This window comes from Perca flavescens, chromosome 12 (assembly GCF_004354835.1).
Source record: "Perca flavescens isolate YP-PL-M2 chromosome 12, PFLA_1.0, whole genome shotgun sequence".
Classification (NCBI taxonomy): Eukaryota; Metazoa; Chordata; class Actinopteri; order Perciformes; family Percidae; genus Perca; species Perca flavescens.
In genome coordinates, this window is record NC_041342.1 from 21,058,515 (window position 1) to 21,085,077 (window position 26,563).

Sequence of the window (26,563 nt, forward strand, 5' to 3'; positions counted from 1 at the left end):
TAGCTACACATTTCTAATACAGCAGCAGTGCAATAAGGTTTCGACTTTATAGTCATTTTGGAGGCTACTAACAGGGGTTTCAAATATTTAGAGAATATTCAGAGTTACACTTGTGTTTAATATTTAAGCAGCTCTGCAACCATCTCAGCAGTTATCACCGGAGGCACATTAAGCTGACTGGATGTGCAGTGTTGTGGACAGTGACATCTACTGGCAGAGGATAATACTGCCACGACTAAAGATACATCTGAAATGTTAAATCATACATTTTTGTAGGGCTTTAACCTATGATTATTTTCATTAACAATGAAATGAAAAATGTCCATTGCAGTTTCTCAGAGGCTTGGAATTGTTTTGTCCAACTAACACTAAAAGAACAGTGAATGTTTGGCATCATAGCCCATCAAACAACCAATTATATGGATAATCAGAACTGTTTGACTGATTGACTAATCGATTAATCAACTACTCTTAATTGTTTAAGCTCTTGTGCAGTGTTTAGATTAATGACACCAACACTTTAATTTCACAACAAATAAAATTTATTCAATTATATATTACAAATATGTACAAGTCATGTAACAAGTAAATATTAAAATAGACATTTTTTAGAACCATCGTTCAAAAGGCATTATGTTGAAAAAATAGGTTTTGTTGTGATCTCACATTGAAACTGTAAAAGTACATGTTTTTTTCCCCTTGGAAGCCACAACAAACTCGAATGTGCGCAAGACACAATGGACAACAGAGGAGTGAGGCCGCAAAAAGGGACAAAACACATGGCGCAAAAAAAGCTGGAAAACTTCAGTAAACCTCACATTAAGTCCACAGTACAGTTTTTTAGGAAAAAAGTACAAACAACGCAATGCATGCACAGCATTTAATTGCCAAAGTCAAAAAACACCAGCTGTGGCGTGGAACTCCAGATGAGGAAGGGTGAAACAGTAAAAACAAAAAACACAACAAAAGCTAACACATGCTTAAGATTTTAAGCCAACAACAACAAGAACATCACGGACAAAGAGGACACTCGATATAAAAACCAACTTTGGTCCTTTAAAACATGAGACAGAACAAGTTTACAATCAAAATATCTATTATTTTTTGTTTTTACAAGTTTGAAACAATAATTACATGGCTATTTACAAATGCACAATTTTTTTTTTTTATGTATAAAATAAGTTAAAAAATTAAGAGCACAGTCTATACACAATGTATGAACACTCATTTTGAAAACAATTGAACTTTCAGTTGTGTGACCCTGCTTAATGAGGCGCAGTAGAAGGTGGTTGACATCCACACTTTCCTTCTTGCTGCAGCTCCCTGCACCGCACCGCTCCGCTCCGCCCAAGCTTTTGGTCTCTGCTCCGGCTAGATCTGTAGCCTCCTTCTGTACGAGGAACAGTCAGTCCTTGTTCCCCGTCCTCCTGGTGGGCGTGCTGGTTTGGACTGTAAGAGCGCTCGAGTAAAATTGTCTCTTTAATAAATGCTCTTTTTGTATTACCGCCACAAGTGCTTCACCTTTTCCTTTTTCCCCGAATGTGCGGGTTGCCTCTTGTGTCCGTGATTTGGCCACCGCTGTGGCAAAGCCCGTCTGTCCTACAACTCATATCGGGGTAAGGTCAAAGTCGTCGTTGACCTCCACGAGTGGGATGTAAAATTCGGGGATCTCGAAGATGCTGGTGGACTTGTAGGTGGCCAGGTCCAGCTCCTGCAGCTTGAGCTGCCACTCCAGACGCTGCACAGCATTCAGGGCCGCCGCCTCATGCTGCTGCCTCATCAGAAGACACGTCTGTGGAGGAAAAGGGTACGTTATTATTTTATCACTACCACATGCTCTTATTTAGATAAAAAAAAAAAAAAAAAAAACCGAACAGGGCGTCACAAATGGGCCATTTCAGTGACACTGCCACCGTCGCACAACCCTACGGAAAATCGCCAGATTGCCTTTTTTGTGAACACGTCCGAACAACCACAGGGACCTCACCTTCAGTTTGTCAAACTTGTCATCAACATCTTGTAGCCAGGACATGAACTGCCTGGCGTTGAATCGGTCTCTCACTGACGTTTTGCCATCATCACTCTGTGAACCAAACACACAACAACTTATTAAACATACTGCATTTGTATACATTATCATTAAAAGTGACCCATTATGCTTTTCTGTATTTTCTGTCATGACTACAATGTTATAAAGTCGTATTTTGATGTTAAACGTGGCCAAAACTTCGAATAATGAGGTATTTTAGAGAAATCCCTGTGAGCTAAAACGTTCAGATTTCCAACTGTTCTGAACGCTCCGGATTCAAAAAAATTTTCTACTCTCAGTTCATTGTTACGCAACTCCAAGCTGGCCTTCCCTGGCCTTCTATGATTGGTCATCTGCTCCAGGCAGGAAATATTGGAGTGTTTTTTTTTTTTTTTTTTAAGCTACACAAACATTGTTGCATGTAGCTACATGCCAACAGCAGTAAAATATGCCATCTTGGCTGCCAATGTTGTTAAAATCTCCCCAATTTTGGGTCGCATTACTCCAGAAAAATGTCTGATTGGGTGGTATTTGGTTCAGATGCCTTTATCTGCAATTTTTGACGATAGAAAGTGCTGCTTCGTACCTTTACAATCTAACGTTAGCCTACTGCTAAATATTAAGTAGCTGCACGCGAACGCCAGAGAGCTGTAATCTTGGTGGCCAATGTTGGGTCATTTCTCCCCAATTTTGGGTCACATTACTGCTGCCCGGTTGCGTAGTATTTGGGTAAGAAGCCTTTATTGGTGATTTTTCATGGTACAAAGTCCTGCTATATACTCCGTTGCAGTAGCTCCAGCTGCAACTAGTGAAACAACAGCAGAGCGGAGATTCCAGGAAACACGCTGGCCAATCAGAGCAGACTTTTACGGGAGGGGGGCTTAAAGAGACAGGCGCTCCAACAGAGCATCTCAGACAGAGGGTGAATACAGGAGCAGCAGCCATGGGCAGTATAGAAAGATTGTGTTTTTTGAACATTAAAGCATGTAAACATGTTCTAGTACAAACACAAAATACAAGTATGAACCTGAAAATGCTATATAATAGTTGCCCTTTAAGAACTGACTGAAAACAAGAAGAAGAACCTTCCAGGCAAACAAAGGACACTTACCTGGACGTCTTGAGGCATGTTGTACACTTCAGCATCCAATAAAACCGTACAGGCACTGAAAGGCAGACTCTGATTGGCTAGTGTTCTTGCTGCCCGGTAATGGACTCGTAGGACTTCCTGTTCATTTGAAACAATCAGTTTTTCCTAAATGGAAGGAAGAAAAATAAGTCCAATTATTACTGTAAATCCAATATTATATGTGGTAGTAAAACATCGGTAGCAAGTAGCTTGAGCTCTGATATCCTTTTTAAGTCTTCAAGAGGGTATCAAACCAAACAGCTTCAAAATGTCAAGGGTTTTCAAAAAAAAAAAAAAAAAAAAAAAAAAAGTGCTAAAGTAATAAAAATGTCTACAGGTACTCAACCCAACCAAAACAAAAAGCTCCAGGAATAAAACTACATACCCTTTCAATGCTGTGTTGTAGTCGGAGTTTCATACGGACCACCTCTTGTTGTTTGAACATCTCTTTCAGCTGCTCAGGTAATGATGGAGGTGGAGTTATCTGTTCAAACACACAACAATGGTTCATTTTATTTCTGACAGAGGTACACAACTATATATTGATTCCTTTAAGTTTCTTAAAAAAATTCTGGTGACTGACAGCAAGTCAATCTTGACTTTACTGAGCCAGGGCTCTAGATTGTGACCAATTTTGTCGCAAATGCGACCAAAATTTGTAAGGCTGCGACTAAGATTTTTCCTAGGTCGCACCGGTGCACCTAACGTCCTTGCATCCGCTGCCTCTCCACAAACGAGGCGATGTCGTTTATATCGATATGGTTTAATGTTGCGTTACATGACGCATTCCTTCTGGAAAGCCGTGCCTGTGTTTGGATCTCTCCTCCGCGCAGCCCCGCCCCCCCCCATTCACTCACACACCAGCCGGCTCACCTGCAACATGGAGAGACACAGCGCCACCGGGCCAAACTCCCGACATTTGTCTACAGTTTTAATTATTATTAACACAGCTGTATATTGTTAAGTATGAGAGGGAAACCTGTATTGGTACCTGTGTTTCCGCTGGTAACTCTGTTATTGCGGCCGCCACGGCGGAAAACACATTAGAAGTTATTGGATGGAACTACGGTAACTTCAGTTCGTTGAATAATAGCGTGTAAGACGGAGCCTGCTGGACCTGGGCGAGAGATGTGACCCATGGTCACATTATCATAGTTCATAAAAATGCAGCGCAGTGACGATACAGACATTTCATAGCCTACACAAGACGTGTGTAACGCCGCTGACTCGCATTCGACCCGTGCAGGACCCATTCATAATGAGTCAGCCGTCACTCTGTGAGTAGCTTGAGTCCATCGTACTCCCCCTCTCTCCCTATATAAGCTACTGGGCTATCCGGGTCTGTTCTTGAAAACAAGTGAAGGACCTTTCTCAGCAATATATATTTTAAATATTTCCCAGGCTATTTATTTCAGATAATTTACATGTGTTGCAGCTGTATATTTTCAAATTGGGAAGGAAACCCTGTCTTTGCATTTTATTTTAATCACATCTGTTTTAATAAAAGAGCTTGTGAAAAGTGGCTTTGACTTAAAACTTAACATTTAGCCTACTTTATAAAAAATATAAATTAGAGATAGAGAGATATATATTGTGTATCGCCATTCAGCCGAAAAATACAGAGATATGATTTTTAGTCCTGGACTAGTGGAAGATCTGATAAGAATCAGTGTGGAGGGGCACAGCTTGGAGAATGTTGATGCTAGGGAGTGTGGCAAGCTGGATTAGCCAAGGCCAAAGGGGAAGAAGGCCAAATTACAAGTGTTGGCCATCTGAGGGGCATTTGACAGCAAGGGGGGACCCGCTATAAGACTTTGAGTACAGTATAATTGTGCTTCAAATAAAAATAAAAAAAATGTACCAACTCCTTATTTTTGCTTAAAATAATTGACATATATATATATATATATATATATATATATATATATATATATATATATATATATATATATATATATGAATGTATATGGAGTGTGATAAAAGGTGACCTTGAAATTGTGGCCTTAATGGCGATGCAAGGAAAAATTTGGGTGCACCTAAATTTTGTGCTGGTGCACCTAAATAAAAAAAGTTAGGCGCACCAGTGCGACCAAGGCAAAAAGTTAGTCTGGAGCCCTGTGAGCCTTTTGGGTGTATCGTTTCTGGTGTCACAAAGAGCTTGCAAAGAATTGAGAATATGAGAATATGAATAGGTAGGAAGTGCAGCGGTTAACCGATTTCCCTATTAACCGCGCTTTAAAACATCACGGTTAATTAATCGTAAAGGCTCCGCTACACCAAGTGTTAACTGACTGCAAGTTATGTGTACCAGTGTGTGCAGTTCTTATTTAACCTCCTTGACAAACGTTAGCGTGCACATACATCAGATGCCGGTCACCGCGACTAATGTGGTGGGATAACTTACTGCTGCAATTTTTTTAACGTTACATGAAGTTAGCAAACACCAGGAAAACCGAGCAGAGCCAGCCCCCGACCTCACAACAGCTGCAGCTGGGAATTCAACGTTGTTAAGTCTTTGTTAGGTTGTTAACGTTACCAGTTAGCTAACGTTAGCCTGTTTAATGTTAACGGTAACGTTACAGTTACGGTAACATTACAGTTACCATTAACAGCTAATGAGTCAGGAGCCAACGTTTGCATTTACAGTGAGCGAGCCGACAATAGCGTTACCTTTGTACGTGTCAAAACTCTGCAACAGCTCAAACTTGTGACATTAGCACTTAACGTTGCTGACTTACTCCTCTTCATCCCCTGTGGGACATTAAGGATGCAAAGAGATCTCTCCATTGCATTTATTCCTTGGTAACATGCTGCACATCTCCCTGTGACAGGTGCAGCTTGTCTAGCAGCTCCTCCAACTTTTAGAAACGCCAACTAGCAGGGCCATTTCTAGGCCAAAAAGGGCCAACTTCTTCTTAAGGAGGACAACACCATTGTTGCCAATTTGGCCTTTGTTTTTGGAGTGACTGATTCACCACTAAGCTCTAATCTTTTCAGATAAAAAAATAAAAAAAAAAAAAAAAAAAAAAGGCCAAGGGAACTTTATCAGGACGCATAGTATCCTGGATCCATGAAATAACTGGCCTTTAAAAATATAAATCTGCCTGCCTCTATGGGAATTTAACATAGGGGTGTACTCACTTATGCCCCTTGTATTTTAAAAGGAAGAACATTTATTTATTTATTTACGATACATTATTCATTCACAAAGAAAATTGGTGTCCTTAAAGGTTGGATTTTTCCTCATTTTTTTAAATTAAGGCATTAAGATCAATTTCCAAAAGATGATTTTTTTTATTCCTCTTTTTAGTCAACTTTATCATGGTGTATTCACTATGCTGAGCACTGTATAGGTTACAGCAAACTTATCGAGAAGTCAGAGGTATACTGGTGGCTCAGTTGAGAACAGGAATCTTTCCCCTTGCCCTTGAAGGAGGTAGATTCAAAAAGATAAAAGTTTGTGCGAACTATGTGAATTAGGAGAAGTTGAGAACAGATCACATTTTCTTCTGTATTGTACGTTTGATGAGTTAAAAACACCGATCTTACATGAAACGTCTGTCCAAAATCCTGAAATGTTCTGGTGCACAGATGATGACCAATTGGAGTGGTTGTTTAAATTTAATATTTATAAGTTGGCTTTGGTTTCTAAAGCTTGGCAAAAAAAGACTGGAAGGTTTATTTCAGAATCAGAGCTGGTCGATTGGATCTCAGATTCAAATCACAAGGTCTACCTTTGACACAACACTTTAAGCCTAAACACATCAAATTAAAGTAAAAAAATAACCTTATAATCTAAAACTTGGGTTCAAATGTTTAAAGGAACTTGCTCATCAGTCTTTTTGCAAATACATCAAGAGATTACAGAGCTTTAGCAGATCCACCGGAGCAGCTCCAAGTGGCAATTGTATTTTGCTCAGACAGCTTTTTTTGTGTGAAAGTAACAGTCCTGAAAACTCGCTACCTGACCACTGAAAAAAACGTGCTCCAATACCTTTTAAGAGAGCTACCAAATCCTGGTTAATTCAGCAACAAACCAACAACTGTCTACTTTTAATGTAATGTTTTTAAATGTGTACTGCTTTATTTGATCTAATCTCTTATGGCGCTTACCCAGTGCTAGTACCAGCTCTGCTCGGCTTGGCCGCGGTGCCCCCGTCCTCCATTTTCCATTGCAGATTTAGTACCGCCTCATGCGTGAGACGAGCGTGGCTGGTCGTCATAGCGACGCCGCAGGAAACTGCCGTGACCTAACGCGACACACACACACACAGAACGTCGAAGGTGTGTTGTTTTTGATTCTCGGCATGTGGCTGTTGCCACAGCCGGAAGACAAATTTTGTTTCAAAAGAAGCTGGGAGGCAGCAAATTTTTTTTTAAATAAAATAAAAAACACCGCTGCTAAACTACTTAAAATGGCGGGTTTGTTCCTTGACATCCTTGTCTATCGCTAGCAATGATGACGCAGTGCTTAGAGACGATTCTCTCTGACCAATCAGTAGTCTGCAGGTTTTCACGTCACCTTTTGGTATTGCCTCAGCACGCTTGGAACCTCGATGGAGGGGATACTAAAAAAAAAGTACCTGTTAGCTAGTACCAGGTACTTATTTTCATAATGGAAAAACAAAAAAGGCGAGTCGAGCAGGTACTATGGAATGGAAAAACGCCATTAGTTTCATAAAAGCCCTTCTAGGCACGAGTGTTGCAAAGTAGCATCCGCTATAAACACTATGCTATTTGCATCGGATAACTGTGTTCAGTTTGTCTATTAATACCGTATCTGTCTATCAAATAAACCATTAAAAAAAAATAAAATAAAAAAAAAGGTAAATAAAATAACCGTCCTCTCATTTTGAATCCAAAATGCTGGAGCACAGGGCCAAAACTATAAAGAGTGGTTTCCTAACATTAGAAGGGGCCAATTTATGTTGTTATACCCTGCAACTAAGAATCTTATGTTCATGAAATTTTTCCAAGATTTGAAAATATGAAGAACTCACTGTTGGTATGCAGAGCTTGCTGAGCGGGTTCCCATCTAAGAGGTAGGATCCGTTGAAGGTGACATATTCATCATAATACTGTGGTGGCTGGGGGGTGACGCTGCACAACACTTTGCGCTTCTCCTCGATCTTCTTCCGGATGTGCAGGAACTCGTAGTAAGGGTTGGCCCTCTCTGTCTGGTAGGGTTGAATCTCCTCCAGCTTTACAGAGTCTACAATAGCAGCCAGAGACTGCTGGCCTCTCTCCTTCTCCTGCTGAGTCGTGGAGCATAACTGGGAGCTCGGAAATTTAGGCATCTTTCGCTTCCGTGGATGGGGAACATGGACATCCACATCCTCGTCTGCAGAGCGAACCTTGACCCTAGCCCCAGAAGAATCTGAATCCCGTTCTCCAGATTGTGGAGAGGAGCTCCTTGAGGCGCTGCAGGTACTACTGCTGCTGCTGCTGCTGCTGCTGCTGGTGTCAGACTGAGCTGCCGATTGGACGGTGCTTTGACTCGGTTCTTCTCCAGCTGAAGAAGACTCTGGTTTCTCATCGGCAGGAGTCACCTTTATTGGCTCTGAGCTGGCCTCTGCAGCGGATTCAGATAAGCCCTCTGTAGCCAGGCTGTCCTCAACTGATGAACACTCGGTTGTAACAGAAACGGCAGCACCACTGTTGTTCCCTGAGCTCGGTTGTACATCAGTCATCTCTTCAGCCTTGTGTTCAGGGCTTGCACTACAGGAAGATGCTGAGGGCATACTGTCCTTTTTCTCCATCTGAGCATCGAGACATGAAACTGCAGTGTCACTGGAAGCTATTGAGTTCATGCAGTCTTGGTCATTTACAAGCATATCCTCTTGAAACAATTTGGACTCTGTGCTTATTTGGCCAAAACCTGGCAAGGAATCCCCCGCAGTGGAGCTGGGAACATGCGTACTGGTGGAGGGTAACGGACTTCCTCTATCGTCTGTTCCGAAAGTCTCGGTTTCCATACTCTCTTCTTCTGCTCTATCAGCATTCTCAAGAGGTTCGTCTTTAAGGTCAGAAACGTGCACGGTACCCGATTCTGTCTCCTGCACGCTCTCCATACCAGAAACAGCAAGTGGTTCCCTCTGCTGGAGGGGTTTTGTGTTTGTAAGCTCCGACAGCTCAGCAGATAGACAAGCTGTAGGAGTCGATGGTTGATCTGAATCCTCATTACTACACTCTGCTTTTGAATTCTCTGTCGGACACTGGACGTCCTTTGCAACAGGGGGGTCCGAGGAGGGAAGAGTTGTCTGCTCTGTTGACCCGGTTTGAGAGCCGCTGTACTCGGGAAGTGTCAGGCTTTTACTCTGAGGATCTTTGTTTGAAATTTGTGGTGTTAAACTACCAGGAGCGCTCCCTTCCATCTCTGTGACTGAATGAGCAACTGAATTCATACATTGTTGTTGACTGTTGAGGCTCTGCTCGGTTTCTGCCGAGGTCTCTCTTGTTCCCAGCTCCTCAGCCGGCTGACTGGGTGCTGGCAGATTTTCAACAGCTTTACCTTCAGTCGATGAGTTGGCATCTTCGTCCAGAATAGCCCTGAGGTATGGAGATTCATGTCTGCTGGGCAGCAGCGTCCGATTACTTTGCGGCACATCTGGAAGACTGTTGCAATCTTTATCGTGAACAGACGGCGATCTGGTAGCTTGAATGACGAGGGAAGACCGGAGGAATGCAGATTGAGAGTCTAAGGCTTCCAGGTTCATGTCAGAGTCGTATTCAATGTGTCTGGGCGTTAATGTTGTCGCCTGACACGAATCCTCTGAGCTAGCGACAGAAACCAATGACACGGACCTGGACATGAGGCCACAGCGCTCGCTGTCTGGTCGGGGTGATCTGGTCAGACAGTTTTCCACAGCTGACATGACCTTTGCGTTGATAGAGGGCAGACTCTTTCCATCAAGCGACATTGTTCTGGGGCTGGTGCCGTCCTTCAGGGATTTCTCTCGGTTTTGGACATCAGAGGCTTCAGAGCTTTTTGAGCGCATGAGCTCCTTACTCAGGCACAGTTCAGACTTTGTTCTGTCTTTAGGTTTGGACTTGCCTGGATCTACCAGAGGCCGGTGTTTAAGCCTCTCTCGCTCTTTTTGTTTAATTTTCTCCAGGTGTTTGCGGTGCCACTGCTCAATCTCCTGGTCCTTCAGGCTGAGCATGCGTTCAAAGCTGGTCTGCATCAAGTCATCATTCACAAGCCTCTTCTCTTTGGGCTTGGTGTCTCGTGTTGCTGGCGAGGCTTTGGATTTGGCCTTGTCGGCATCGGTCTCGCTGGATTTGGCCTTGCTGATTTTGGCCTGCTGGGAGCGGTCTTTGTGCCGGTCCTTATCCTTGTCCTTGTGTTTATCTGAGTCTCTGTCCCGGTCTCTCCGGTCGCGATCCTTCTCTGGTGTTCTCACAACTTCCTCCTTTGATTTTGTAGATAAGGACTTGCTGCTCTCGGACAGAAAGCTCTTCTTCTCTTCTAAAAGTAATTTCAGATTGGAGCTTGAGGAAAGAGTCCCATCTTTTATTTTATCTCTCTTTTTCCTGTCACAGTCCTTTTCTTTTGAACGATCAGATTTACTATGATCTGCAGTTTTCTCAAAAGGTTTTCCTTTCTTATCAGAGTTGGTGCGTTCCTTTTCCCTGTGATCCCCAACACTATATTCTCGGTCCTGTCTCTCCCTATCAGACCGCTTGTCAAACTTATCTTTATTTTTCCTGCTGTCCTCATTCTTTTTGGTTGTGGATAAAGTTTTCAGTTTCTCATTCTCTTTGTAGTTTTTATCGCCAGGCGAGAAAGAAGAAATGGCTCCTGTTCTCTCTTTTTCCTTCCAACGATCCACTGAATTCTGTGAATCAGCTTTGTCAACATGCTCCGTTTTAACCTTTTTTTCCTTGTCAGGATGCCTTTTCTCCATTTTCTCTGAATCCTTCTCTTTTCCTGGGAGCCTCTTGTCGGTTTTCTCACGTGATCCTTTTTCAGAGAGCTCCAGCTGTTCTTGATCAGCTGTGATCCCACTTATGGGTTTCTCTTCTGTCTCTTCTTTCATGCTGTTGCTCTGCAGCGACTCCTCTGGAATCCTCCACTCCACTCTCTCTTCACGCTCACTCAACTTTGAATCCTTTACCTTCTCCTCTTTACCAGCAGCCTCCTTTCGCTCTTTTTTCACAGCCTTGTCTTTTTCTCGCTCTTCTCTCAGCTTCTTTTCCTTGCTGCTTGAGTGTTTCTCCTTCGTGTTTCTCTCATCTTTGACAAAAGAGGAATCGGAAGTCTTCTGAAGTGAGCTAATGTCTTCCCCTTCCTTTTTTACTGGCAGATGTTCATCGGTCTCATCACTTTTGAAAAAATTCTCTTTCCAGAATTCTCTGTCAAACTCCAAATTCCTGTGGCTGTCTTTCCTGGCCTCCTTCTGCCTGTGGCGGCTCCGCTCTGCCTCATATTCCCTCCTGCGTTTGTCTTTCTCCTTGTGTTTAAGTTTATGCTTTTTTACCACTTTGCCATCTAAGTCGGTCTTCCGTAAGGCACCTTCAGAGCTGTCCACACTGTTTCCTATGCTGCCGTCTTTGTAAGGACTCAAATGACCATCGTCCCCATCTCCACTGGAGTCTTTCTGTTGGTGTTTGCTCTTTTCCTTGTGCTTACACCCCTTGGTGCTGGAGCCTTCGGTGCAGTAGTCTGCCTCTGTGTAGTGGTTGTATTTGACACCGTCCACCGGACATGAGCTGTCACTGATGGAAATGCACATCTTAGTATTTTCCTGTTTGAGTGGTGTTTGTTTATCGGTCAGGCTGTGGTTCACTTTGGGAGATTTTATGGACGACAAATGAAAGAGGTGGACGGATGAGTCATCTTTCGGACTGAAAGACATCTTGAAGGAGTCCTCCTCCCGACCCTTTTCTGTGCTCTCGGACACGGTTGCGAGAGAGAGGACCAATGTTTTGCTGTTCTCTTTCCCATCCTCTTGGTTTTCTTTGTTTTTATTCTGGCTTTTGCTCTTCTTCTTGACTTTGCCCTTGTCCTTTTGCTCAGCATTCTCCTTTTTAGACCTTGTATCTGCCTTGAGGCTCTCTGAGCTCTGAGAGCAGGTGGGGGAACTCCTTTTCTCTGAAAGGCTCTCCATTTCGTCGCTGGAGGTATCTGAGCTGCAGTGGACACGAGAAGTCTTCTGCTTTTTGGATTTTGTAGAGGAATCGCCTTTTCCACTCTGCTTTCCTGCCACATGATTCCTATCTTTCTCCTCCTTCTCCCGCTGCCGTAGTTCCCTGCGGAGAATGTGTCTGTCGCTCAGGGCTTTACTGAAATCCTCCTCCTCTTCCTCGTCCTTAAACTCATACTCATCCAGCCCTGGCACAGACGATGACGCTTTCGTGGCCAGTTTGCCGTCCAAGTCCTTTTCAGTATCAGAGTCCTCCATGTTGTCATCCACACTGGATGGATTGACAGATGGAGGGTCTTCAGACTCTGCAGAGAAGAGAATACCTATTTTAAAATGATACAATAAAAGTCAATAAAGCACTTTATAGTTTCATACAAACACAAGCAGTGATTGAAGAATACATGTCCAACACAGCAACTTATTCCTCTATAAATTCAATTATATTATCATTTTTCCCTTGGTGGCAAAAGAAGAAAAAAAACTAAACTGACAATAACATTTTTAGCAGTCCATATAAGTACCTATACTACATATACTATATGTAGTCAGAGTAAAGCCCTAAATGCACTGTTGGTTAAGCTCCATCTGGTCCATCTATAGTGAAAATGCATGTACACATCATGCTCTGAGGTGCAGTGGATAAGAATGTCAATTAATATAAAACGCTAGTAAGTTAATATGTGACTAAACGAGAGGTCAGCCAAACACTTCAGCATTCTCCGCATACCTGAAGAGCTGTCATCTTGGTCCGACAGCGACACCTCTCCCTTTAATAGCTGCTCCAGCTCCTGAGAGTCTGCAACGTCCACCGGGCGCTCCCCGCGCTTGTTGGCCTGGAAGGCGTTACCACCGTGGCGTAACAGCAGTTTCACAATCTGTATAAAACACAACAGGAATTAGGATTGATAAACCTCAAAACTAGCATCAAGGTTGTAGACAAACATACACAACACAGATTGTTGGAAGTAAAAATGACAAAATGGCAAAGACCTGAAAGTTGGATTTGAAATTGTAACTACTGTACCAGTGTTTCGGCCATATGCAGTGTTTAAATCATTGCCGCCGCTCCTTCAGCATTTTATGAAATGTCATGAAGTCGTGATTACAAGACTCTGAAGACCTTTCTGGTCCATTTAACTCAAGCAAATGGTTGTCAGTTCGCTCTCATTTTCCAGGTTAGTGTTGTTAGTAATGACCGAAGTAATGGTCATAGTCAGTGAAAATGTGATTCGAAATGCAATATCTATCAGGAATTTTTCATTAGCTTTGTGCGATATCTGTAAAGCTGAACAGACTCACAGTAGTAAAACTGATTTTTTTCTGATCCAAAGACTTTTTGTGAGAGAAAGGACATTATATCTTGGAATGGAAGACATATGATGCTTTTGAAAAACGATTGCAAATAAGCAAACTGTTGCTAAAATGGAACTACACGCTTTTATTACTTAGGTAACTTTACTGTTGACAACTTTTTTCAGCTGTTTCAGCATAATTTTTAAATGTGTAATTTACTTTCAAAAAAAAAAAAAAGGTGCTGTATTGAAAATACTGAAGGAAAGAAAGTGTGCAGGGATTGCCTCCACACAGCTCTCGCAGACCATTCCCCAACACTTCAAATACCGACGCTTTGTCACGGCCCTCTGCATTTGATACCAACACATAAGGCACCTACATGCACCCACGGCCAGACCAGCGATCAAAACAAAGAACAGATTACAACACACACAGAGGGAGTGTGACTTCATTCTCTGCTCAGAACAGCCATTACTCCACTATATTTTTACATAGTAAACATTTGTTTATTGCTATTTTAAATGTTCTGAATATCGGGTACAGGCCCTTTAAAAAGGTCCAGTGTGGAACAGGTTTAGTTGTTAATTATCAAAATCTGTGTTGCCCGTTCACAAACTTGTCCTTTTTCATGAATATTTACCTCCTCCATCAATTACAAGTATTCGTTTTGGCTTGAAATTTTACATTTGCATTCGCATGAACTGTGGTAGACGCTCCATATTCATGCGCCATCTTGAAATATACGTTAGCCAGTAAGGGACATACAGGACCGCCTTTTGCGTTTTCGCTGTCACATGATAAACTCACAGGTGCTGCTAATGCTGCTAATGGGTATCGTAGCTTCCCGGCAAGTTTGAAGACGGAAACATGGAGGACCACACGTATTCAAAATCCAAATTACAGGAACAGGAGTCTTCTTCTTCTTCGCCCAGAAAAAGAAAAAAAGATATTGAAAAGAGCAAGAGACCGGCTTTTTGAAGCGTGAAGGCTACCGTAGCTGTAATACGTACTTTGAACTGCATGGCGCGAGAGAGTTGATTGCGCTATATGATCTCAACGCTAGATGGGAGAAATTCCTACACATTGGACCTTTAAGTCCTGCATTACTGAGGCTGGACAAACTTCAATTGAAGCTCTTACATCTTTATGCCCGCTGCTGGAAGCATCATGGAGTGGCGTGTCATCATCCAGACCCTGCGTGTTTACCTCTGCACCTGCTGCTATTAAGACCTTGGCCACATCATAGTAACCAAGATTACAGGCTTCGTGAAGAGGAGTCCAACCTGGTGAGAACAGAAAACAGAAACAGTGGGAGTTTAAAATTGTATGAACTAATTCAATCCAAATTTTCTAATTTCATAAAATGTATTTATGTTGGGAGACAAGGCAAAAAAAATAAAAAGAAACTACACAAAAATGAAAGTAGAAACAGGTTCGATGATGAGGTTCCTGCCCACCTGCCCACCAGTTTCCCAGAGGACCCACCATATCCATATATTCTATATGTATGGTGTAATTTTTAAGCAATCTCTGGATCAAGAATTTCCTTTGGGATTAATAAAGTTCTTTTTTTTTTATCTTAAGATGCACAATGATGTCCATTTTTATCATCTCATCATGAGATATCACCTTCAAATGAGCATCTGTTGTCTGCTTCATGTCATTAATAGCTACCATACTGACACAATGAAAGCTGTTAAATGATCACCTCCCAGGGCATCGTACCTGCAAAGTCTTTGACATTGACGTCAGCTCCCAGGCTAATGAGCTCTTTAACTTGCTTGGCGTCTCCCCGGATGGCTGCCATGTGAAGGGGAGTCTCCCCTCGCTCGTTCCTCTTGTTGACCTTGTCCTTCTGTCGAGACGAGGCACTGCTGGGGACTTTCTTCTGCACAGGGGTCGTTTGTGAGGGGTGACTGGGAGTAGAGTCTGGACACAGGCAGAGAGAGAAAAGCACTTAATTGATGCTTGAAGCAAAAGGTTGCAATAACTACCTGAATTAATGTGCACTGGATTGTGTCGCTGAGTGGCCACAGTGAAACTGGTTTTCCTGAGAACTTGAAAGACTGTGCTTATAAGAGTGTGTGTGTGTGTGTGTGTGTGTAGGAATGTATTAATAGAATAGTTCAACATTCTGGGCAATAATTTGCTTGCTTGCTGAGTTGGAGGAGAAGATCGATAGCAATCGCATATCTGTCCGGTAAATTGTAAGCTATAGCCAACAGCTGGTTAGCTGAGCATAAAGACTGGAAACAAGGGGAAACAGCTAGCCTACCTTTGTCTAAAGGTAATAAAACTGGCAGTGACACACTTTGACTTTTGTACTGATTAAACAAATGCGATATTAGTGATGGCGCAGTGGAAATGACACATGCCTTTGGTGTTGGAGATCTGGGTTCAGTTACCACTGCGATACATCAACCAATGCGTCCCTGAGCAAGACCCTTAACCCCAAGTTGCTCCAGAGGCGTGCAACCTCTGATATATAGCAATTGTAAGTCGCTTTGGATAAAAGCGTCAGCTAAATGACATGTAATGTAGTAATGTAATAATGTAATTGGTGAGCTAGATTTTGTTAGCTTCTGACAGAGCCAGGCTAGCTGTTCCCCGTGCTTTCTGGTCTTTAAGCTAAGCTACGTGGCTGCTGGCTCTTCATATTGAACAGAAAGACATGAGAGTGGTATCAATTTTCTCATCTAACTTATGGCATAAGCGAATAAGCGTCTTTCTTAAAATGTCAAACTGACACTGGTTTTACTAAAAACCTGAAAACCTCCCGTTTGTATCTTCTGCATGTATGTACCGATTGTCCTTGTCTTACAACTACTCAGAACCTATTATTTACAAAAATTATCTCCGTCGACTTCTCTGCCTACATATTTGATAGCAACAGCACAATATCATTGGGAAGTATACAGAACAGCTTTCTTTCCAGTTGAGCTACATTAAAAATGAGACCTTTCCCTATTCTCATACAACCTTAAATATTAGAGAGCATGTTTGAAAATTGCTAAGAGGCATGACTCACAGTAAATATACTCTGAGCCATCTTGAGGATGTGGTTAAGATGAGAGGGCATGCACAAACCTGGACTGTTGGCAGTCATCTGCATTAGAAGAGCCATCTGTTTTCGTTCTGACAAAGGATACCCAAACAAAAGGTTGGGAGCCTGGGACTTTTTGCCCCCAGCCTCCTTTTTCACCTTCTTTTTGTCTGGTACATCTTTATCTGCAACACAACCAAGAAAGATTTTAGAGAACAGTCCCACCCAAAAAAAAAAAATCACCACCATTTTCCTCTTTCCCTTGTATCTGTTGAGAACGCGGAGAAACAGATGACAAGCATGAGGTTTGAAAATGGGGACAAAAAGACAGCATTCTCTTAAGCCAGCCAAGTGCCCCGCCTCCGTCGGTTGTTACAAAACACAAACATGCGTGAGCTGTAACGGTGGCAGAAGGGGGCGAAAACACACACACACACGTGCATGTGTGTATGCATGTTTACAGCAGCATAGTGGCACAAAGTGGGTGACGTGACTTGTAGAGGCCACGGGGGCTGAGGATCGGGCTGCAGCGATTACCTGCGTATATCCTGCAGGGAGGCACTAATCTCTCTCCCCAGGTCTCACTCGACTGGCCTGGGTCTGAGTCATCTACAGTGCAAAGCAGAGAGGATGGGGAGGGGAGAGAGAGGAGAGCAGGGGGGGTGGATGGGATGTGGAAGGGTGGGAAAGCACTGCATTAACGCTCACTCTCTTTCTCACTCTCTCTGGCACCCTCCTCTCACATGTACTCAAATACAGACAGGCACAAAGGCAGACTCGCACTCCACGCACAGATTATGAGTCATGGCAACACAGGAGAGGAGATCTGATCCGGTCAGTGGAGTCATTACTTCCCTTTTTCCCCACAGTTGCTCAACACAGGACCTGAGATGGAAAGGCTACTGAAAGGCAAAGCCGCTCTCCACGCTAGTTAAGCGTTATAACCTGCGCAACATAAATTAAACTCAGTGAATTCAAAATATAGGGTTCTCGTCTCTTAGAATGACGCAGGACCACACAATGCAATGCCCTACAGAGGAGATGAAGGCAAATCTACAGGACCTTAAGCAGTCTGTAAAACACATTACTGTACTTAATTTACTGTAATTATGGCTGTATGATACACTTAACTATTTTTAGTGCTCAAATCTGATGTAAACATACAGTTAAACTTCTAACTAAATGACAGAAGCAGAATAGTTTATTTACACAAGTAAGAGAAGTAAGATTAAGACTATGTTCACAATTACTCCAATGTGAAACTGAGCAAAATGGGTATAATAAAATAAGAGAATGGGTAAAATACAATACAAATATAAAGCAACTTTGAGTCTGTGAAAAGTGCTATATAAATGTATTATTATTATTATTATAAAGTTTTATTTTCTAAAAAGTCTCAGTAATTTACAAAAACAGCTGACACTATAGTCTTTAGCAAATGTCACTTAAACCGTAGGAAATAGATCATTTTTTGGAAAGAATTTTTTTAAGAGGCAGATTAATACACATTTGGTGCCCTAGGTATTTACAGCAACCAGATGGTATATGTGGGATTGAGTCAACAAACTATCCAGTGTGGCTTATTGATGTTTTTTTTTGACAAGATTGGAGATTTATTACAGAGCGTAATAAAGAGGCTTTTGGCTACACGGACAACATTTGTTGACAATATCACCAGTCTTATACTTCAACTTAAAAAAACAAGACCACATATCAGCAACTAAAGACAATCTACTTTTATATGTTAAAGAAGGGTTGGGTTCCCTAATTTTTATTTTCATAAGAAAGTCAAACATAACTACATTTTTTAATAACAATATTTCTCCAAATTTCGGTCTTCCCAGTCTTACAATACAACTTGGTTTATATCTCGTTATTCAACACAACAGGCCACGACTTCATAAACACGGTCAGCTATTGATCCTGATGCGAAACAAGTTGAAACCCTTTGACCTAGAGACGGTCCATAAAGAAAACGTTCAACAACAGGCCACTGGGGGGCAGTGTGACGACATGGCAGCCAGCCAGCAGCATGGCTGTTGAAAGAGGAACAGGGAGGAACAGCTCTTACCTGTGTCTGAGTCTCGCTCCTCTGTCCGGAGCGGACTGGTAGTGAAGGAGAGCTTGCGCTTCATGGAAGACTTGGCTTTCCCCTCCTTCCCCAGCAACTCACTCCGGTCCAGCTTCGGAGTTTTGGTGAAAGGGGACAACTTGTCTTTGCTCTGTCAGAGGTGAAGAGGAAATAGAAAATACAAATCAGGCATTTGACACACGGCAAAGGTGTGGCAATATTTGTGACTCGAGTCAGTCTATGTGAGTGTGTGTGTGTGTGTGTGTGCGTAAACAATACGGTCTTACAATGAGTAAATAAAATGAGGCGGCCCCATTTAAAAAGATTTGTTAGCTCGAAAACAAAAAAAGGGTGGAGCTAACCGTGCAGGTAGTATTTCAGCTTCTTAAAACATGACACCAACATAAACATAACTTAATAAGCGCAGATGATTATATAACCGTGTTGTGTCTCTGCAACACATTGTTTGGGTCCTGCAGGCAGCTGGTCTGCCTGCATGACTCAGTAAAATTGTATTACCAATAAGAGGTCTCTGCCCAGTAGGGTTGGGTACCAAACCCGGTACTTTTACCGGTACCGACCGAATCACATCGGTACTACAGAGTATTGGTTCACGTAAAATCAAATGGTGCCCGATTTTGGTACCTGAGAGTAAACGCAAGCTTTTCTGTCCTCTCTACATGTTGACAGAGAGCAGAGGTGCGGACAGAGTAAACTCAAGTAAACTACATCGGCTCTGCAGTTTGGTTGAAGTCACAGTGAGTCACGGCGATGCCGATAAAGTGGTTTCAAGTGTGGTTACAAGTGCGGTTACAGTTTTTCCAAAACTTCACGCAGACAGCGTTTACTGCGATATGATATTAATGACGAGGCGAAAGCGGTCGCGGTGCTGTTGACATTACACTTCCTCTGACAGGAGCCGGCACAACGGTGGTTTCTGTGCCCTGGGGACTAACTGACATGCTGAGGGTGTAAGGCAAGGAAACTATTTCTACAGCACCTTTCAGCAACAAGGCAATTCAAAGTGCTTTACATAAAACATTAAAAGAGCAATTAAAAACGGTCATGATGAAAATAAAACTGGCTAAAATATACAAATACAAGAATAAAAGTTGAATAATTATTCAATTTAATAGGTTGTAGGGACGGGTTTGGGAGGAGAGAGGGAGGGGTTTTATTTTTGTTTAATTTCTGTCAGTGTAAAATATTCTAAATAAATAACATCATGTTCTAAGTAAATAGATTTGGAATTATTTTTACAACGGAAATATCTTTTTTGTAATTACAGAGGGAAAGTACCGAAAAAAGTACCGTTGGATACCGGAACCGAATTCCAGGTACCGTTATCGGTAGTGGTATTGGTTCAGACGCGAAAAGTACCCAACCCTACTGCCAAGTGAAGAATCAAGGTAAGGAGTATTTGTTTGTTTGTTTACACAGAAATAAAAATACGATCGAAAGAAGGTACTAAGCTTGTTGAAGTGTGAGCATTTTCACGAGTGCAAGTCAAACTCCCAGAGAAGTGTTAAATACTACCGTATTTTCCGCACTATAAAGCGCACCGGATTATAAGGCGCACCTTCAATGAACTTTTTTCATATATAGGGCGCACCGGATTATAAGGCGCATAGAATAGAAGATACTGGGGTTGCGTTATACATCCAATAGATGGAGCTGTGCTAAAGGGAATGTCAACAAAACAGTCAGATAAAGTCAAACTTTATTAAGCGTTCTGACAACTCCGTTCACTCCCATGGTAACGTTGTTAATGTTAATGAATGTCATGCCCATATTGCATATCAATCAAATTTTCTGCTCATTTGCTAAAAAGATAGACGGGTCTTATAGCATTTAAATCAAGTGGTCCGAGAAAATGTCGATCGTCTCAACGTGGTCCCTGACATGTTGTCATCGGCTTGTCCGCTTTCATTGGCCATATCAGATGCAAACCTGAACAATTGCCTATTATGAGCTACCAATCGAAAGCTTAGAAGCTCGAGAATACGATGAAGCCCACATCGATCATGTAGCAAGCTGGGCAGAGAAGCTAGCGGTGATAACAAGTGCGGGAATGGAAAACTGTTTCGCGTTTTTCCGTTGTGATTCGGCCAGAAACTTCAACATTCTGAGGCGAATCGTTTTGGAATATAAAGTTTGGATATTACATTTCCTTGGACTCTTGTGGATTTATGAAAATCAAGTTTTGGGCAAAATACCACTTTGTTGCTGAAAGGACAACGAAAACAGGTATGGATGCACTCTCGACACCTGCACAGATTACGGCTGAATTGTTTTATTTTCTGTTACTTTGTAACAGTTGTGTAACTGCTATAAATCATCTTATGCTTTGTATGTGGGCTTAAATTAATCATTAGAGGCTAAACTTTCAATTGGTGTGTCGCATGGCTGTATATTAAGAAGATTTAATGCTTTAAAGTTATAAAAACGCGAATGAGTGGAAGTTTAATCGAGGTTACAGCGACGCAGTGTCCCGTCAACGTGACAGTGATCCTTGAGAGGTTGATCCATATATAAGGCGCTCCGGATTATGAAGGCGCACTGTCGTTTTTTGAGAAAATTAAAGGCTTTTAAGTGCGCCTTATAGTGCGGAAAATACGGTAATAGACTTATTAAATGAATGGTTTTCCTTAAGTCTGAAAAAACACTAAGACAGACAAGCTGCCCTTTACACTCACATTTTAATAGTTCATGTTGAAACAAACATTTCAGACATACATTAGATGTTCAAATACAAAAAAGAAAATAAAGCTAGCGACATGTTGAGGACTTTGCAGGTCTAACAAATGACTGAATCAATACTTAACTATAGTTCTAATTTAATGAAATAGAGGACTCAATGAACTACATACACTGAACACAAACTTGATTATACACAGAAGCATGTTTAATGAGTATTGCTACACTGAGGTTAGTTACATTTCTTATGGTGACCAGTCTGAGCCATACTTAAGCTAAACAAAACACAACTCCCACTACACACGACAGAAAATGTAAATTTGATCCCTCCCACATGCAGCTGCTACTTGCTTTTATGACTATAACTTTTTACAGCATCGATTAAAATGTTTGCATGTCCATGAAGAGGCTATCTGGATTCTTCTGTAAGAAGAAACCAGTAAAATCTGTATTAACACAATGTCTTTTATTAACAATTATGGTTACTAGGTTCTTGCACTCTGAATTGCAGACAAAGCTTTTCCAGTACCAGAACTTTAGTGAGCTGCACTTTGGTGCAGTAAAATACATCTCTGGCAGGAGGGAAAATGTCTGCAGTGTGATGCTTCTTTGATCTCAGCGAAGCAATGTGCCAGCTGTGCAAAGCTGAAGTCCCAGACAGTGTTAAAAGTAGAGGAGGGTTAAGATGAGAAGCACTTCTGCCTTAAAAATAAAAGCTAACATAAATTGTCTCTCATATGAAGAAAGGGATACATACGTAGCGTTAGTATAACAATATGGGAGATAGGATATTGTTAGATTACTGAATCACATCTGATCAAATCACATTAACATCAATGTAAATGTATGGCTGTCAGACGTTATAGTAAAATTAGGTACAGAGAATAGTTTAGCTAGGAGGTAATTGTGGACCCTGCCAGCACCAAGATGTGTATCTTAAACTCATATCTAGTGTAGTGGGTAATGAGTGTGTTTACAAGTCGCACTATGCGTTGCAAGGACATTTATAAAAATGTCTGTGAAGGAAAACTTATCACCATGTCGAAACAAGTGAGGACCAGGTGCAAAAAAGTGCCAAAACATAAAACACGCCCTCTGTTTAGTCAGATCTGCTTCACCATTTCAGCATCTTGTAGCTCTGCATGCTAACAGTGACTAAGCCAAACTACTCAAACACAAGTCACAGATAAGATGACTTTGGATCCAGAACAGCTTTGTTTTGTAAACTGATATTTCCAAGATCAAGAATGAACTTCCATTTTAATGCCAACATAAACAAAAAGTCACTAAAGTGCTCCGAAAAAGTGGAAGTTTGAACATCCACAATCCCATGACTACCGATGAAGATTATGTAATATGATCATCTTACTCAAGTGTTGTATTCAGTCTATTCTGTGCCTGTGCTCACATACCTTCTTCCCCGCCTGCTTATCCACCATGGCTCCATCTCTGTCACTCCCAGGTTTGGCCATGGTGTGGCACCTGACTAGCTGTGACAGCTAAAACGCCGTAAGCTCATCATGCACCTGGAGACAGAAAACAACAGCAATGAGAAGGACTTCAACATTGCCACTTAAGGCTGGGTGGATGACTGGCCCTAGTGTTTCTTTAGACTTTATGTAAACAGGCAGTGACACTGGCAAGAAAAAGAGGTATGTTTAAATACAGGTACAATTAAATTCTTCTCAGTGACAGTTTACAGGCTAGGCTTTCAGGAAATGTCTGCATCACAGAGGAAACACAGCTAAATAAGGAAAAATCACTTAACCCCAAAGAGGAGTGAAGTGGCAATGAAACGGCACTGCTACAAAGTGTAACACTGCTGTGTTTCAGGATGTACGTTGAAGTGAGGATCAGTAATCAGGGATTTTTTATTGGAATTTCCATTCCACTTCTTGAGACATACCCTTAAAAAAACAGGCAGGAAACAACTACACAAGGCAGCATGAATCACAGCTTTAGGGACTCTTAAGCTTCAGAGAGTAAAACGCCCCCCCCTGTATGTTGTCACTATGGTCTACTCATCAGTGCAACCAAGCTTCTCTCTGATGTGGTTTATGTCAGTGTAGTAACACACACAGCAGAGTCAACAGGGGCACTGTGGGCGCCTGCAGTGACTGGAGAAGGCATAACACTCAGCTGAACATGCGCATGAAGCCGACATTGGCATGTGTCAGTTATCTTGTCACATGAAGATGGCCGTTTCCAGTCACAAGATCCTCTCTCTTGTACTTTCAATGAACTTTCCCTGCTTCGTTTTTTTTAACACGCTCTCTCACAAACAGCATCCCATCGGATTTTACAGAAATAGCATTACTTGAGTCCAATAAACGTACCGCAAACAGTAAACTTTATATTAGGAAAACTGAGAGCCACTGATAAGTTGTGAAGCTGCCTCCAAAATGAGTGGGACAGCCCCATTACTCATTATGCATAAAAATTACTATAATCTATAAAAGAACCAACATGTTTATTTTTAGTAGTGCAATTATGCACACAGCAAACAGCACTTCTACTGGGGGTGACCCACTTTGCTAAAGAGCAAAACATTTTCCAATTCTGGGGATTTCTTCTGATCAGAAGTGAGTTTCCTCTAACAGGGATGAGCGCGGTTTTTATTAAACAATTAAAGTAAAATCGATGAATCCTTTGCTTGTCTTTTTTATTACTGGTTTTGTAGTCTTTCATGACAGTAAATTGCATATCTTTGGGTTTTGACCTGTGGGTTGGACTCTTGGAAATTGTAACTGTCATTTCTTCAATATTGTTTTTAAAATTTTATAAAACCACAAAATGAATAGATTGAGCAAATAATTGGAAGATTAACCAATAATGAAAATAATGTGTTGTTTGTTGCTGCCCTAGTTACATTAAACATAAAAGTAACTCTTAAAACTGTCAGGGTTTTTAATTAAGATGTTTATTTTTTTTACCCAAATTCTTTTAGCCAAAAATTGGTTACTTACAACATTGTACAGTACGAGTTTTTGTGAAGTCAAAATCAAGATTTGAAAATGAATGTTGACATAGCTCAGCCTGGTAAGCCAGCATTTTCTTTCGATTCATTGTTTGGTCGATAAAATGTGAGAAAATAGTGAATAATGCCATCACAAATGCAAGGTGGCGTCGTCATACATTTTGTTTTGTCTGACTAGAAAGCCAAAATGCAAAGACATTCAATTTAATATAAATTAAGACAAGGGAAAGCAGCAAATTAAGCGCTGGAACATCAAATGTAGCTTTTTTGCTATATTCTTTAAAAACAAAATCTCCCAATCAATTTTACCTTGAAGTGCAGGCTACATCTACATGTACTGTATATATCTACATAGGCAACTATCCTGTCATTTGGGTCTTTGTGGCTACATCAACGACTGATGACAAAGCAATAATCCTGTGAGGCTAAGCTACACGTTGCACTACCTTATGAGGAGTACATCTAAGATTAGTAAGGGATTTGCTATGCTAACCAACCTAAAATGAAAGCAAATCCTTGGAAATTGAAAAGAAAAAACTAAAATGTAATTGGTTGCTTTTAAATTATAACTAAGGCAGAAAGGCTCAAAAGTAAATGGTAATGTTGTAAGCAGTTAATGGACTAAAATAAAAAGCGTATGAGCATTTTCACACCTATAGTTTTTTTGCTCTGGTCCGAATCAGTCGATGAGTTTGTAAACCTGGAGCATTTTCCCCTTTTTTCGGTTTCATTTCACACGGAGAAAAATCCAAGCGTACCAAACATGCAGCATTACCAGCGCCTATTGGCCAGAGGTGTCTGGGGCGGGAGCAAGAAAGTAAATACAGGAAAAAAGGTCTTGTGTTCTAGTTCTCTGGACTAGTGCACAATTCATGCATCTACAAAATTATTTAATTTGAATAATTTTTCAGACATTGTTTCGCGAGCGACATTACTACTAGTCTGCTCACCAAGACTTCGGGGAGCTTGACCACAGTATTTCTGTGAGAGAAACACTGCAAAGCACACCTGACTACAGGAGCCATTTAGCTCAGACTAGTGGAGTACACATACTGTAGTTGGGGCGGTTCGAGTTCGGATCAAGTTCTCCCCAAAAGTGAAACGCTTCAGAGTTCGTTTGAAAGCGTACCGAGACCACCTCTTCAAGGGGGTCTCGGTGTGTTTTTGGTGCGCATCCGAGTACGATTGCTGCATTCTCACCTGCCCAAACGAACCACACCAAGAGGGAAGACGAGTGGAGCCAAGGGCAACAAAAAGTAATCATGAACATGTGAACTCGCATTATCCTCTCAAGGTGAAGACATTGTAGATATATATAAAAAAAAAAAAAAAAAAAAGGGGTTACACGTCCGTTATGTGAAAATGGTTCGGATTTCACAGAAGCAATAAGGAGCAGATTAAGGTCTGCAAAATAAATCTTTTTTCCCCATCACCTGAACAGGTCCCATCCCAGCGACCGCACAGTACGAAAATGCGGACTCATGCTGGCCCGAGTCCACACACACAGCCTGCAAGTTTGGTCCACAGTAGTAGTTTGTCTGCTGTTAACAGCGCTAGCATTAGCTGTCCTGTAATTGCTGTTCCAAGACAACAATTTTGTCGTTATTTGCGACCACTGCCCCATATGAAAAACATTCAAAAAAGGAGCAAAAATATAACTAGCACCATTTATTATTGTATAGCGAAAGACACGTGTTTACACGTGCACTGTTTGGTTTTGCACTACCTCTACAAACACTTGAGATTTCTGTGAAATCCACAAGTCTTACAAGTTTAAGCAGCTAAAGCACTCTATATTAAGACAAACGCTGTTAACAAAGCAGGAAGCTGCAGTTATTGCGGCCTGTTTTGCAGTTGATAAATTTTAAATGCATGTACTTTGAAATCTCAATTTAACTTGGATTTTCAGAATATGGGATTCCTTGTGAGCTTTGTAAAGTATGTTTTTTTTTTTAGATAGTTGTTTTTAGAAATTTTAAGGCAGAAATATTACATCTTTAAAGAGTTTCACATGCCATTTGCCTTTCCAGTCAGTCATACTGGTTTTCAGCACTAAATTACCAGAAATAAGTAGACTAGTCTTCTCAAAGGAATTTTTTTCTTCTTCAAATACCTTTACAACCATTGCTGATCCTAAGTAATAGCACAGTGTTGACAGGTATCGTTTTTCCAACACAC

At 41.5% G+C, this 26,563-nt stretch overlaps 1 protein-coding gene across 4 annotated transcripts in view; it reads right to left on the minus strand.

Moving 5' to 3' along the window:
- Positions 1-519: 519 nt before the first annotated feature.
- Positions 520-26,563, minus strand: part of ankrd12 (ankyrin repeat domain 12) — a 49,476-nt gene continuing 23,432 nt past the window's right edge. Inside the window, exons 2-13 of one of the 4 annotated variants that reach the window (XM_028593378.1) lie at positions 22,821-22,934; positions 18,712-18,862; positions 17,178-17,249; positions 16,685-16,825; positions 15,323-15,526; positions 14,738-14,880; positions 13,032-13,179; positions 8,159-12,609; positions 3,544-3,642; positions 3,141-3,284; positions 1,988-2,083; positions 520-1,792 (exon numbers count right to left, since the gene is read on the minus strand). In XM_028593378.1, coding sequence (XP_028449179.1) covers positions 1,607-1,792; positions 1,988-2,083; positions 3,141-3,284; positions 3,544-3,642; positions 8,159-12,609; positions 13,032-13,179; positions 14,738-14,880; positions 15,323-15,526; positions 16,685-16,825; positions 17,178-17,249; positions 18,712-18,862; positions 22,821-22,880 — 5,895 coding nt within the window. In that variant the 5' untranslated portion in view covers positions 22,881-22,934 and the 3' untranslated portion in view covers positions 520-1,606. Of the gene's footprint in view, positions 1,793-1,987; positions 2,084-3,140; positions 3,285-3,543; positions 3,643-8,158; positions 12,628-13,031; positions 13,180-14,737; positions 14,881-15,322; positions 15,527-16,684; positions 16,826-17,177; positions 17,250-18,711; positions 18,863-22,820; positions 22,935-26,563 lie in introns of all 4 variants that reach the window. The other 3 variants (XM_028593376.1, XM_028593380.1, XM_028593379.1) reach the window with 3 other exon arrangements.